The sequence below is a fragment of the Grammomys surdaster genome, unplaced genomic scaffold (assembly GCF_004785775.1).
Source record: "Grammomys surdaster isolate TR1022 unplaced genomic scaffold, NIH_TR_1.0 125946, whole genome shotgun sequence".
NCBI classification, from domain to species: Eukaryota; Metazoa; Chordata; class Mammalia; order Rodentia; family Muridae; genus Grammomys; species Grammomys surdaster.
This window is the reverse complement of record NW_021620768.1, coordinates 30,699-43,992: the sequence shown is the minus strand read 5'-3', so window position 1 is coordinate 43,992 and position 13,294 is coordinate 30,699. Positions and strand designations below refer to the sequence as shown.

The 13,294-nt window shown below is 37.9% G+C and overlaps 1 protein-coding gene across 1 annotated transcript in view; it reads right to left on the bottom strand.

Annotated features, from left to right (window-relative positions):
• The window catches only part of LOC114609023 (lipopolysaccharide-responsive and beige-like anchor protein), a gene marked incomplete at its 5' end in the record, with an annotated part of 68,275 nt that overhangs the window by 29,635 nt on the left and 25,346 nt on the right, over positions 1–13,294 (bottom strand). The window contains 2 exons of the mRNA XM_028753227.1: positions 4,112–4,267; positions 9,702–9,764. Of these exons, the coding sequence (XP_028609060.1) occupies positions 4,112–4,267; positions 9,702–9,764 (219 nt within the window). The remainder of the gene's footprint in view (positions 1–4,111; positions 4,268–9,701; positions 9,765–13,294) is intronic.

Sequence of the window (13,294 nt, the reverse complement as noted above, 5' to 3'; positions counted from 1 at the left end):
TCTCATTGATAGTTAGAGATCATCATGTGTTTTAGCTGCAGAAGGAAGCCAGGTAGGTTGTATCAGTGCTCTGTTATTCAGAAGCCAGCTTATATCTTGTTTTGGAGCCCGGCATCTGTGTGGGGTTGTATGAATACTATCAGCTAGGTGAATGAGGTCCATGGTACCCAGGAGACTTGGGTCAGGAGTCCTGCTGCACTGGGAGCCGCACAAAGGGAGAGCAACTGTTTGTTGGGTAGCTTACTTAATTTCCAACTGGGTCAGGGACCAGGTAAAAAGATTTAGCTGTGAAACTGGGATGCAGTCACAGAATCTTCCAAGATTGCCACATCACTTCTCCCTAAGCAACTGCTCTTTCTCCAGTATCAGTGTGAGGAGAACAGATACTCAGTTGCTGGGGTTTCCCTTTCTTCTGAAATTTCCTACTGTTTTTAATTTTTTGCCCCAAAACAATCAAAATTATGGAGGTTCAATAGTATTTTCCTAGCATGTACTTGGTGCCAAGCATTAGGTTTTTTAAAAGTATTCAGTGGCCAGGATACATGGTTTCCACCCTCAGGGCCTTTATTGTCTGATGGGGAAGACAAACATTGAAATAAAGTGAACAGACACACAAGGGTATCGACTACTGTATGAAAAGAATCGTCTAAATGCAGTGAATAGAGGAAAGACCCAAAAGGGAGGGAGACATAAATGTTACACCAAAAGAGTTCCCGATTTTAATCCAGCTTAGTTTTATTCTCTACAGTTTGCAGTGCGGGCTTGACTCTGGGAAACATCTGCACCTCCACTCTCTGGCAGGCAGTCTAACTCGGCAGTCTCTGCTGCTGCTCTGATATGGGGGCTCAGTCCTCCTAAATCACAGTATAAATACCTGCTGCTCCTTTTGGTAAATTATTTTCTGATAATCTCATAAGTGTTCCTTGGCCTTTGTTTTCTGTTTCCTTTAATACCAGCCTACCTCTCCATGCACTAATATCAAATATTACCACAAACACTGGAATGTCCTTTTTTGACAGAACAAATTTTCTAGTTAATGTTTTATTTGACAGCTGTGCTACAAATAAAAAAAATTCCAGCACGGGACTCTGCACAACCGCATCTGAATGTAGGCTGAAATCATCCAACTGCTGGGGAAGGTTTTATTGTTGCCTCTGCTGCCCTGGCTCTACCCTGAAAACATGATTTATGTTTCAAGAATTTCCTGCTCTAACCCAAGTACCCCCTCCCCAGTCTAATAAGAGAAGAATTTTTTTTTTGGCTTGTGTGCTAAAATAGAATTGAATTCAACACTTGTGATGGCTTTGCTATTATATATTAACCAATTATACAATTTTTCCTTGCTTGTCTACCAAACTTGAGGAAAAAAATTAGTTGATATTATCTTTTGTCATAAAAAAAACCAAATTCCTATTTTCCTCACTAAAATTACTTTTAAATAAAACTAGCAGCTGAGTTATATATACAAGAAAGTACAAGGAATATCACTTGTGATTTCTTTTTTCTACACTTTTATAGAAAATATAAATTTTTAATTTATAAGTCAGTCCTATTGATATGAAGTTTAAAATACTGTTAATTCTTATGAAATATTTTACATACACAGAGACGTGTATTTTCAACAGGGTATTGCAAGGTTTTTGTTGGGGGGAGTGGAATGACATCAACTTTGTTAAGTCTAATGGAACATGGCAGTCCCACAAGGATCTTAGGACTACAAATTACAGTGGTTTTCAAACTGACCAAGGATGGTGACACCTGCATGAGTCAATGTAGTAAAAAAGGAATGCTACACATAAGGTAGAAGGGCTGAGCTCACCCCCAGTCCTGGCACCATTAGCTACGTAAGTTTCAATAGGTCACTTACCTCTCCAGACCTCAGTTCTGTTATCTACAATATGGGACAAGGACCCTGTCCACTTCATAGCAATAACATGTATGCCAAAGAATTTTGCAAATTCTAAAATCAAAGTGAACCCAGGAATTCTGTGAGTTACTGGTACTGCATGGAAGTCCAGCTAGATTGACCTTATATACATAGGCATTCATAATGAAACAACAGGGAATGTCAGTGAATCCAAAAGCTTCCAAATGCCAAAATGGAGACTGATATAATTTATGACTCCACACATATGCCAGGAAAGGCCAACCCTGCAGATCTGAAGTATGCACTGGTAGGGAGGACTTAAGGGTGTGAGAAGAAGGTGATATCCAGCAGGTGACATGACATGACCTGGTGACTGAGGGTCATGGAGATGTTCTGTACCAAGATAGTCTGTGAGGCAGTAACTTAATTCCACGCATGGTCAAAACTTAAAAACTACAAGCGAAAAAAGTAGATGAACTTACTGTACAAAATTTAAAATTATTTAAAGTTTAAAATTAAAAGATTAACTTTTAAAATGAGAACAATAAGCAGTCTAAAAGACTACTAAGAAAAACTTACGATAGGATGAATCAAGTTTAACCTGGGAGTTAGTAAAGACAGAGAGTGTATCAAATGATGCTAATGCTCTTTTTGTCATAATGAAAAGGATAAATTTTAATTAGATTATCAAAATAGAAGATCCAGTATAATAAAGAAGTACAGGTTTAGAAAACACCAATTCACTCTGCAATTTACATAATGTTGGTGGAATTTTAATTAAAAATAGTCCCTCTCACAGACAGATATCTAGGGATGCTCAGCTACTCAGAAAGGCTCAGTGTTAATGTCTGTGTTCATGAACCTTCAGTGAAACGAGCTATAAGAAAATAGAAATCAGCTTCTTTTTTCTCTTTTGGAAATCAATTTCTTAAAAAAAATAACAATTTCTACAAATAATTTTTAGGGCTGATTTATAAATATTTCTGCTGAAAAGAGTACTCTCCCCCTGTTCTCAGTTGTTACAACAGTCTCACAGACATGCATTAAACTCCACGAGAACCATCACTGTTCAGTGCACCTACTTATTAAGAAAAGGGCAAGGACATGCATTTCAGAAACATTATTAGCAAGCCTGTAAGTGTACCATAAAACACTTAATTAGAAATTTCAATTTAATAAAATTTCCCACTCTCACAGCATTTAATCAAGATATGTGCATTTTCTTCTTCCATTTGAAATATATTCTTCCAGGGACTAGGTGTCTAACAGTGGACTAGAGTGTGCTCAGCAGCACCAAAAAGTCAAAACAAACTAAACAACAATCCATGTCACAGTCCTATGGATTAGTTACAGTGAAATAAATATTCAACTAATCTTTAAATGTATCTTCTTTTTTGACAGTTCCTAACATGCCTTAAAGATATGATATTAAATTTACCAGTAGTTTGAATTTCTGACATGTAAAAATTCTTTGGACTGTATCTGCTATAATAATACTGAATTGACTTGGTTTGCCCTTCTGGGAGGGCCATACAAGTACATATGCAGGTGTAAGCTTTATATTCTAAGAAGTATACCTGCCACATACTAAATCAGTAGTCAGCTACTCTTCAGAGTGCAGCTTTCAGCAAGATTCTGTGCAGAATAGGGAAAGATAGGTATCTATTCTGAAAAGATAGACTTCACATGTCTTTCAACTATGGAAAAGAAAACCTTTTTTTTTTGTTGTTGTTGTTGATGCAACCAGCATGAGGTTTAATGATTCCAGTATACTGGGGTTCCCTCGCATGCAAGCAAGAAGAGAACCCTAAGAATAGCTTTTATACGGTCTAGGGGGTAGAACAGAGAAACAGTGACTAGGCACAATATAATTGGCAGAACAGTGTGACTTTTAAACTGATTGGTCTTTGGGGAATGAGGTGGCACAAGAAAACCTTTTAAATAATTAAAAATAATTGAAAATTATTTAAAAGTATACTTCTGTGTTTGTGCACTTGCCTTAAAATTCTGTGTATACACATGGTGGTATTTACATCCATGGCTTTTCCTGCAGCAAAGAATTACTTATTCTTTAAGCATGTGCTTGGGAGACAAAACTATTGAAAAACTGCCTCTTGAAAATACACTGAAGCTAAGTCGGTAACATATGATCTAGCCAACTGTTTCTTAAAAGGGAAGCATCCTCTTTATTTTGGGGATTAATGAGAAGGCATTCTTGATGCTAAGTTAAGAAATAAAAATTACCTGTATCTGTGGAATAGACCCGGAAACTCTTATCCCAGAAGCCACAGACGAGAATGTAGCGGTTGTCAGAAGTGATGACGAAGCATTGGGAATGCACTTGGATGCTCTGGTCCAGGAGGTCAGTTACCTGCCTCCTGTGCGTCCCTGTGCCGCAGGCTGTGAGAACATAGGGAGAAGAAGGAAAAAAGAAAACTACTAAATACATATAGGCAAAGAAATCCTACAGTGCTGTCACACTGTAGGTTGGGGGAGAGGACGGAGATAGAATCCAGAAGAATACTTGACCTTTACGTAAAGTATTTGAAAAGACAAATGGGGAAATATATATAATACTGGAAGAATGTAAGCTGTTATATTTAATATCTCAGTAACAATGTTTTACTTAGAGAAAAAATAGGATACTACCATTTTAAAAGCTGCAAACAACCCACACAACATGCTTTCTAGCTCTTGGGCAGAACAAGTAGATTACAGCCTCTAGATCCCATCACAGTTGGGGTTGTTTCTGACAATCTCATTATGTCTATTGTCGCGAGGATGGATTCATGTTGTAACAATCTATTACCTTTAACATTTTGTCACAGGGAGAGATATTAGGATTTAAATGTCATATATTTGAAATACTGTAGCATCTTGTACTACTCTGGCTTTTACGGGTCTTTAATTTGACTAGAAGGGAGCTCCTACTCCCCCTGTTTACAGCTGCACTCACGTGTAAGCAGAGGCAAGAATGAGAGTCCATTCAAGACCCTTGTAAATGAAGAAGTCAAAGCACAGCACACTGCCACATTCTTAGGCTTGACTTAAGCGACAGGATGAGACAGCCTGCCAGCATGCTCCAAATGCTGGAGTTCCTCAGATGGGATTGGCTCAGGGCTCAGGTCAGGCATGCAGTGACACCAAACAATGGGGAGAGCATGGATCTGCCACTGTCAGAGCCATTTCCCTGAGACAAGACACTTGCTTTTTCCCTTCCCTCCTTTCCTTCCCTTCCCTTCCCTCCTCTCCCTTCCCTTCTCCCCTTCTCTCCCCTCCCTTTTTCTTCCCTTCCCTTTTCCTTTCCCTTCCCTTCTTCCCTTCCCTTCCTTCCACTCCCCTCCCCTCCCTCCTTTCTTTTTAAAACATATTTTGAGGCCAACCAAACAGAACCTTTGTTCTTTAGTGACTTTCCATTACAAATAAGGGTTTGTACACCATGAAAGCAGCTTGCTCCAGAAATTGAATGGAATGGTCAAAGCAAATCCTTGTGTCTAGTTTCTAAGTTCTTTATGACAATTTTCAGCTTTTTAAGGGAAGAAACTATACTGAGAAATATTCAGAGATACCTATTTTTTAGTCATTATGTATGATATCTAAATAACGTGGGAGCTTAATATAAGGCCTCCCAAAATAAATAAACAAGAAGGCAAAGCATTTAAAATACTCTCAGGGCTGTGCTGAGAATCACTGATGCCTGAACTATCCTGAACATAAAAAGAACATACCCCATGTGCATGTTTACATACAGAGTCCTGCTAATGTGTGTTAGCACGACTTACCCATTTAAAATCAGCAGGTAACTGAATGTTCTTTGGAAGGCTAATGGGGTAAGAAGTAACAGCAACAGTAAAATGGGAAGACTCCAGGTGGGGATCAGTTTTCTTCTCAAACAAAGGAAGTTGCTGACAGATAAGGGACAGTGAACCACACACAGAGAAAATGCCTACTGCAGAGGAACTGCGAGGCACGGATTGTCCAAGACACCTAGGGAAACAACATGTGTGGTGCTTCCTACACCAGTTGTCACCACACTTCACTATATGCAGAACCTTTACAAATGTCTCTTCTTGCCAGTAATTATATGACTTTTGCTCCTGGACAATTAATTCTCACTAATTTGGGGAGAGGCTGGACATGCACATAATTATGAGTTGAGGAATTGCAGCACCCCTGAGTAAAGGCTGATGTCCCTTCAGCATACAAATTAACTAGTTTTTGTTTGCCTTGGATTTGGGGTTTTGAGAAAAGGTCTCTCTCTGTTTAGGAATGCCTTGAACTGAGGATCATCCTGCCCATTTCCTGAGTGCTGAAACTACAGGTGTGTACCACTCACTCAGCAGACAAACTCCTCTCTAAGTGAACTGTTGCTTAAAGTTTAATCCTAAAAACTTCCTCATCCAGCCACCTGTCCATCCATCCATTTGTCAGCCCGTTTGACCATCTCTTTGTCTGTCTATCCTATCCACTTTATAAGAGCCTTCAAATTATTCCACTGTTTTTGTTAGTAAACTTACTTTGTGATTCAATCCTACACTACTTCTATTCAATAAAAATTGGTACATTTGATTAGATACGTAGTATCTAAACTGGGGCATGACTACCTCTGGGAGTCTAAGACTCTCCATGGGATACAGGCACAGATGGTTTTATGGGAATCAATTTCTTGTTCCTCAACTTCCATATAGTCTCTTGTCTGAAACTGATTTGCTTGAGAATTCTCCTGTGAGTTTTCCTTTCTTATTCCTCCTTTTGTTTTATACGAAACCACGTGATATACTCTTCCATGCATAATTTTACTATGGTTCTTTATCCCTGGGGATTAAAATCTCCTGGGAGGCTCTGGAACAATGAAAATATTGATGACACTAGAAAGTGAGTGCCTAGGTGTCACCATTTTGTAGGTCAGATGGCCTTGAGAAACTGAAATGGGGATCTAATCACACTGCCAATTAACAAATCATTAAAAATAAGTTTCAGCAGCACTGTGAAAATGAAAGAAAACCTAATTTTAGACCATAAGGTACTTTTTAATAATTTACTACATGAATTTTGCTATATATTAGAAAGAGTTCAAAGACCTGTATGGCATTATTAAAACATTTCCCTTTCCCATCTACTTTCTTACATAACATTCCTCAGCTATAAAACTAAAATAATAGGAATGGCTCTCCTGAACACACCTTAGAGCATCAACACATGAGCTATTAGAAGGGGAAACACCCATCTAGTTGACTGAACACTTATTTACTGTTTAAGTTTATTACAGGGCTGGGATGCACCTCAGTGGAGGAGCATGTGCTGGTTTTCAGTGCCACACTAAAAGGTCGATATTCTAATTCATTACAAGTATAAGTCGTGTAAGAAAGTGGGGAGTGGCAGTGCACATCTGGGGTCCTGGTACTCAGGTGGCTGATGCAGGAAGACCTTGAGCTCAAGGCAGATCGGGCTATATAATGCTTTCTAGGTTAATCTGGGCTATAGAGTGAGACTTTAACACAAAAACCAAGATGAAGAAAAAATTTTAAAGATTAGTCAATATAATCAATTTAGGATTTTAATTTTGGTATGTGATATTTTTATGTATTTCCAATTTTTATGAAGTAAAAAAAATTGAGCCTTGAGTGCATAGAAAAAATTAGGTTTATAAACACATGTTTAACTTTCCATACATATATTTATGGCTGAAACATGTAATAGAGTAATCAAGTTTTAAAAATTAAGGTAAAACTATTAGAAAATAGGTTATAAATCCAAAGTGAAAAAAATTTGATGAAATTTCCAACTGTTGAGGGTTTTCATATGTATTTTTAAAAATAAAAAATGTTGAATATCAGTTCATTTTTATATTGCGATTCCACTGGATATATTGCAAATGTTTATACTATTACAAATGTTTTTACTATGCTAAACATTTTAAGTATCTGGGCTTATGATAAAAACTTTTCTGTATTAGTTTTATGATTAATGAGAAGGAAGCTGGGGTTGTGTTCAGTTGGTAGTGTCCTTGCCTAGTATGTATGCAGCCCTGGGATTGATCTTGGCTGGTGGTGCTGTTGGGAAATCTCAGCATTTAGAAACTAGAAGCAGCAGAAGGATCAGCAGTCATCCTGGGTCCTATACTGAACGATGATGCCAGCCTGGGCTAGCTACATAAGATAGTTACTTTAGTGGGGGTGGGGCTGTTTGGTAGTCAGCAATCTGGAAGCTCCCAGGGCAAACCATTTCCTGCAGGCTAAATCTGACCCATGGCATCTTTAAATATGAAGCTTTACTGAAAAGCAGCCACACACTTTTGTTTATACATTGTTCGTGGTGGCTTTTGTACTGAAAAGAGTTAATTGTGTCTGAAACCTTAAGATGCACAAAGCCTGAAATATTTAGTATTAGCCTTTTACCAAGAAACTTTGCCCACACTGGCTAAATTTGCTTAATTATATTACAGAATATTCATTGCCATGTTTTAAAGCAAACGGTAAATCTATAATTCAGAGAGTGTTTTACATGTCTTACCAAATGGGCTTTATTTTCCTGATTTTAAAACTATACAGTGAGCATTTTTAGCTTTGTTATTTTTGACAAGTAGCAAATAGTATCTTTTTAAAGCAAAATGGAATTAAGAGAACAAAATGAAATTCAGAATAGTAGTTACTAGGGAAACGATTAATGAATTGGTTTTGAACTGAAGGTTTTGTTCATCTATCCTAGGTAGAAAACCATTTAGTGAATGAAAATCATTTAATATTCTACTGTGGCAAAGGCTGTAATGAAAAAGAGGGTAATATAAAACAGGGAACATTGTAGATTTTAAAATAATAAATGTGCTCATTCATATGAAAAATTTATATGTAAAACAGTAACATTTTAATGAATTTATTTGTTCAGGGTAAATTTGCCAAAATTACAGGCCAAATATTCATGCTGGTTGCTTACCCCCATGGTAAGGCAATTAAGTTTTTCTTTTTCTTTTCTTCTTCTTCTTTTTTTTTTTTTTGTAATTTTAAAAGTTATCAAGGCTTAACCTTTTTAGTGACACCACATTTGAGATCCCAATGCATAAGAATGACAAATGCTAACTAGAGATTTCAGCTGACTCAAACCATAACAGCAATTAAAATGTCCAAGTCATCTGCTGCAGATGCTCTCCTCCTTCCCAGAGGCTCTTACTAGTCTCCTATTTTTTTTTCTCTCTCAACAAATTTAACCTCCAATGGCAATTTATTGGCTGCAGGACTCTAGGAAAATGAATACAAATATCTTAACACTACTATTGGCTGGGTAATATATTTCAACTTCGAAACTGCTCTGCGATTGCACATTAATCCCCTCTGACTGAACAGAGCCCAGGAAGAAAGGATTGATCTCCTTTAATGATGAGACCCTGGCATTACAGTTTTATTTTCACAACACAGTGCCGCTAAGAACCCCACTGTTATTATGAAAATGTCCCTAGCAAAGAAGCTCCATCACATCACATCTGCACCAGCTCATCATAACGCACCTCGCTCCTGCTCATCAACAAGTCTGAGTGATGAAAAGATCCAATATTACCCTGACAGTACTTCATGTGCATTCTCAATCACACATTATTACAGCATCCATATTAATTTTCAGTGACACGCGTCCTAGGCCTGTTCAAATTAGGCAAACCAACGAGGGGGAGTTGATGAAATACCAGCATAGCCACAGCTCATTGCATTCCAATTTGCATGCAAATGGTTTATCAGGAAAATTCCATTCCCAGCAACCAGCAAGTGAAAAACAACTGTAATCTACACTTCAGGGCCACCATACAGAGCTTAATGAATCGCAAAGAGAGAAAGAAGTGACAGACCTATGAGAGGATCGATTTCCACTGGCAGCTGGTATGGCTGGTCTTGTACAGCACCTTGGTGAGCTGGAATTCACAAAAGAAAAAAAAAGCATTATTTTTCATACACTTAACTACAAAAATGCACAAGTCAACCTTATGTAGAATTGTTTCCAACCTCCAAATCTCTCATGCAATTTTGTGAAATTTAAAGAATAAAAATCCAGGTGCTTTTATGGCTAGCTTATTAAACATTTATTTTAGATTAGTGCTGTTCTGAACATGTGCCATTGTGGTGGCTCCAGTCCTGGGCCATAAGCTATAGCAGATGCTTGACTGGCAGCCTCTGATGCTGCAACAAAACAAAATTAAGTGGTAAAGCGTGCTGAAAACAAAATGTGACAACCATCTGCTGACTGTAGCAAATACTATTTTTTCGTTACTTCTTAAAAAGGCAGTTTTGAATGCTGCAGCACAAAGGATCCACAAAACTGTCAATTTATGATGGAAAAAGAGAAGGCTCTAAGTCAGGGGACATTTAGTGTTTCATCCATCACTAAAAATCAATCAACTGAAAGTTTGAATAAAAATAAAGAAAGGTATCTGCAGATAAATGTTTTAGTTAAATGCATTTGACTGAAATATTTTCTTAAAAACTGAAGTGAGGGTTTTTACAAGGTTTTATTAATATTTAATATTTCCATGGTTTTGATTTTAAAATACCCCAAGAAGCAAACGAGTTAGGAAAATCAATCCATACTAAGAATAGTTTGTTCCATTCTCAAAATGGTTTTATAGATGCAAGCATAGTTATATTGTAATTGAAAGAGGTTTTGTAAGCTATTTCTCTGCAAGAGCTAGAAAGACTTTAGGTAGAGAGGAAATGCCAATGGCTTGCTCTGCAACTGATGGCTTTGTACACCCTAAGATGAAGTGTCAGACAGGTGACTATTCCAGATTCATAGTTCTGATAAATAAATTTTAGGTCTCCTTATGAATTCTTTTCCTCAAATGACTGCCCTTCACTCTGAGTGCACAATATTGACAGCATGGCTTGGACGATTCCCCAGGCTCTGCTCAGTACTGTTAGATATCAGGAAGTTTTCTGACTGTTTTTGATGGTTGAAAATAAAATGCTGTGCATTTTATAGATCCATTGGATTACTTTTTAAAACTTATTAGGGTATATTTTCTCTAGTTATTAAATGTCAACTTTTCAAGGATGCTTTGGCAAGCTTTAATATTAATAAAATCCTAGTGAGACTAACAGTGCAGTAAAAATTATAGGTGAGTATAAGAAACTGAAGAAGCTGAAACTCTGTGTCTCACTCTGCTGATAAAGAAATTACAGAGTCTCGCAGAGAATGTTTGGGAAAATACACCCAGCCTCTGGTCTACCAGCAGAACCAGTGACTTCCAGCTATGCCAGTGTCATTCAGAGTGCTTCTCTGCTCTGAGACCTAAGAGCACAGAAACACTGAAGCCAGTTGTTGGAGAATGGAGCTTAAGGAGGTCAGTCAGACTCCAGTCCTACTCCTGCCATCATGGGAGAGTCTTGTAGCTTCTGTGCTTCAGCTTCCTGCTCTATCATATAGGTTAGATGGCATACACTGGATCATATAAATGTGTCATTACCTGCCATTTGATCTACAAAAGGAACAACTGAATATGGCTCAGCCTACACACTTCAGTTGTTGAGGGACTGAGTCAGCGCACCCCATAAGATGATCAGGAGGCTCTTCAACGACCTTCTAATGAGAATAGAGAATAACATTTTTGCCTTGTTTTTTTTTGAATGCTTGAGATTGAATCTAAGACTTTGATTATGTTACACTACTCAGCTAATCCCTGACAGAAAGTATTTATTTTGTAAGTCAGGTCATAAATATTACTTGAAGAAAAACAATGCCAACCTATTGAACAGATTATGGAAACCCCAGGTTCTCAGAAGAAAACAGAATCTGAAAATTAAGAAAAAAACTGATGGAATCTGAATTTGACATTCACCAACTGCTATGGATTTCTGTTTTAAATCAAGATAGGTAAAAGGATTATGTGATAGGATGACAAATCAAGGTCCCATAAACAGATCTGACATGAGGCACAGGCATAATGGAATTATGCTTTGAATTTTTAGATGGAAGTGTAGCTTAGATCTGAATATCACATTCTAGAAGGACAGGATCGCATGGTTAATGCTCATGGTATCATTCTCTGTATTTGTGGTGAGTTGTTGTGTCCCACTGTGAAGGTAGTATATATGTGAATGATGAGAACAAATACTGCTAATGAAACAGACATGGGCAATGCGAGCTCCCTGAAGACGGTGCAGGCAAAGGCTGCAGAACCATGCTGATCCCAGCTCTAACCTTAAAAAGGTGCGCTTTTGCTGGGAACAGAAGGATACACACGAATGGGACTTAGTGGTAAAACCAGGCATTAGATTACTTTGTGTATTTACAGAAAAAGTGGACTGGGGAAAGAAAACTCTTGCCTACCAAGTGTTAAGGGAAATATGTGAGTTAGAAGCATGGCTGGTTCAAAAGGGAGATGTCAAGAGCTTAGTCCTCAAGGCTTAAGGTATAGTCTTGAAACTGGGAGTTCTCAATTCTTTAATGTACCTAGGTTTTCCAAGAGTTGAGAGGTCTGTCTCTCCACCAGGGTGCTGTCACTCAGCTGGACTGAGTTCTCAGAGCTGCTTCACATAGTCACTTAAGGGAAGCATCATTTGGGGCTGTCTCGGTGTCAGGCACATTGGAACATTTGTAAAGTTCCTGGGCAACCTCACACAGAGTAGGAAATCCTGTAGTATGTCCACCAGCAGCTCTTCTCAAGAGTAGGACTGGAGAAATGAACAATTACATTTCTTAAAATGTTCACTCTCAAATATAAGCATGTCTCTTGAAGAAACACGGACAAAAGATCTAATAATAGAAGCATTAAGGAACTGTTTCAATCTTCCTGTTTTCACTTTTCAGAAATATGTTCTCTAATCAAATACTGGCATTTCTATACATAGTGTATCATTTCCATTGGCCATGAAAATGGCTATGTTTAATCAATTTTGATGCCAATTACAGGTTCTTTTTGAAAGATCTCTTATTGAGTTTAGTCAATATACCAGGTTTTTGTTTGAATGGCTTTTGCTTCACTTCAAAAATCTCTTGGTTTGATTTGGTGAGGCTCTTATTCATTAATCTGCCTTTGCAACCATTTCAGGTTCAGGTGCTTTATATAAGCTTTACAGATTTAATGATGAGCAGAACTTCAAATCATTTCTACCCATATCGTTAGCTTTTCTGGGAAAAGGCAATTACCTTTAGGACTTAAACAAATTTTCCCAACTTCATAACACCATTTTAAAAATTATAGTAGGCTAGAGAGATGGCTCAGTAGTTAAGGACACTGGCTACTCTTATAGAGGACTCAGGTTCTGTTCCCAATATCCACACAGCAGCTCACAACCATCTGTAATTTCCAGTCCTAGGGGATCTGTCACCATTTTGGCCTCCACAGACATTGCACACATATAGTGCATAGACATGCATACAGGTATAACACCTACCACATACACACACACACACACACACACACACACACACACACACACACACACA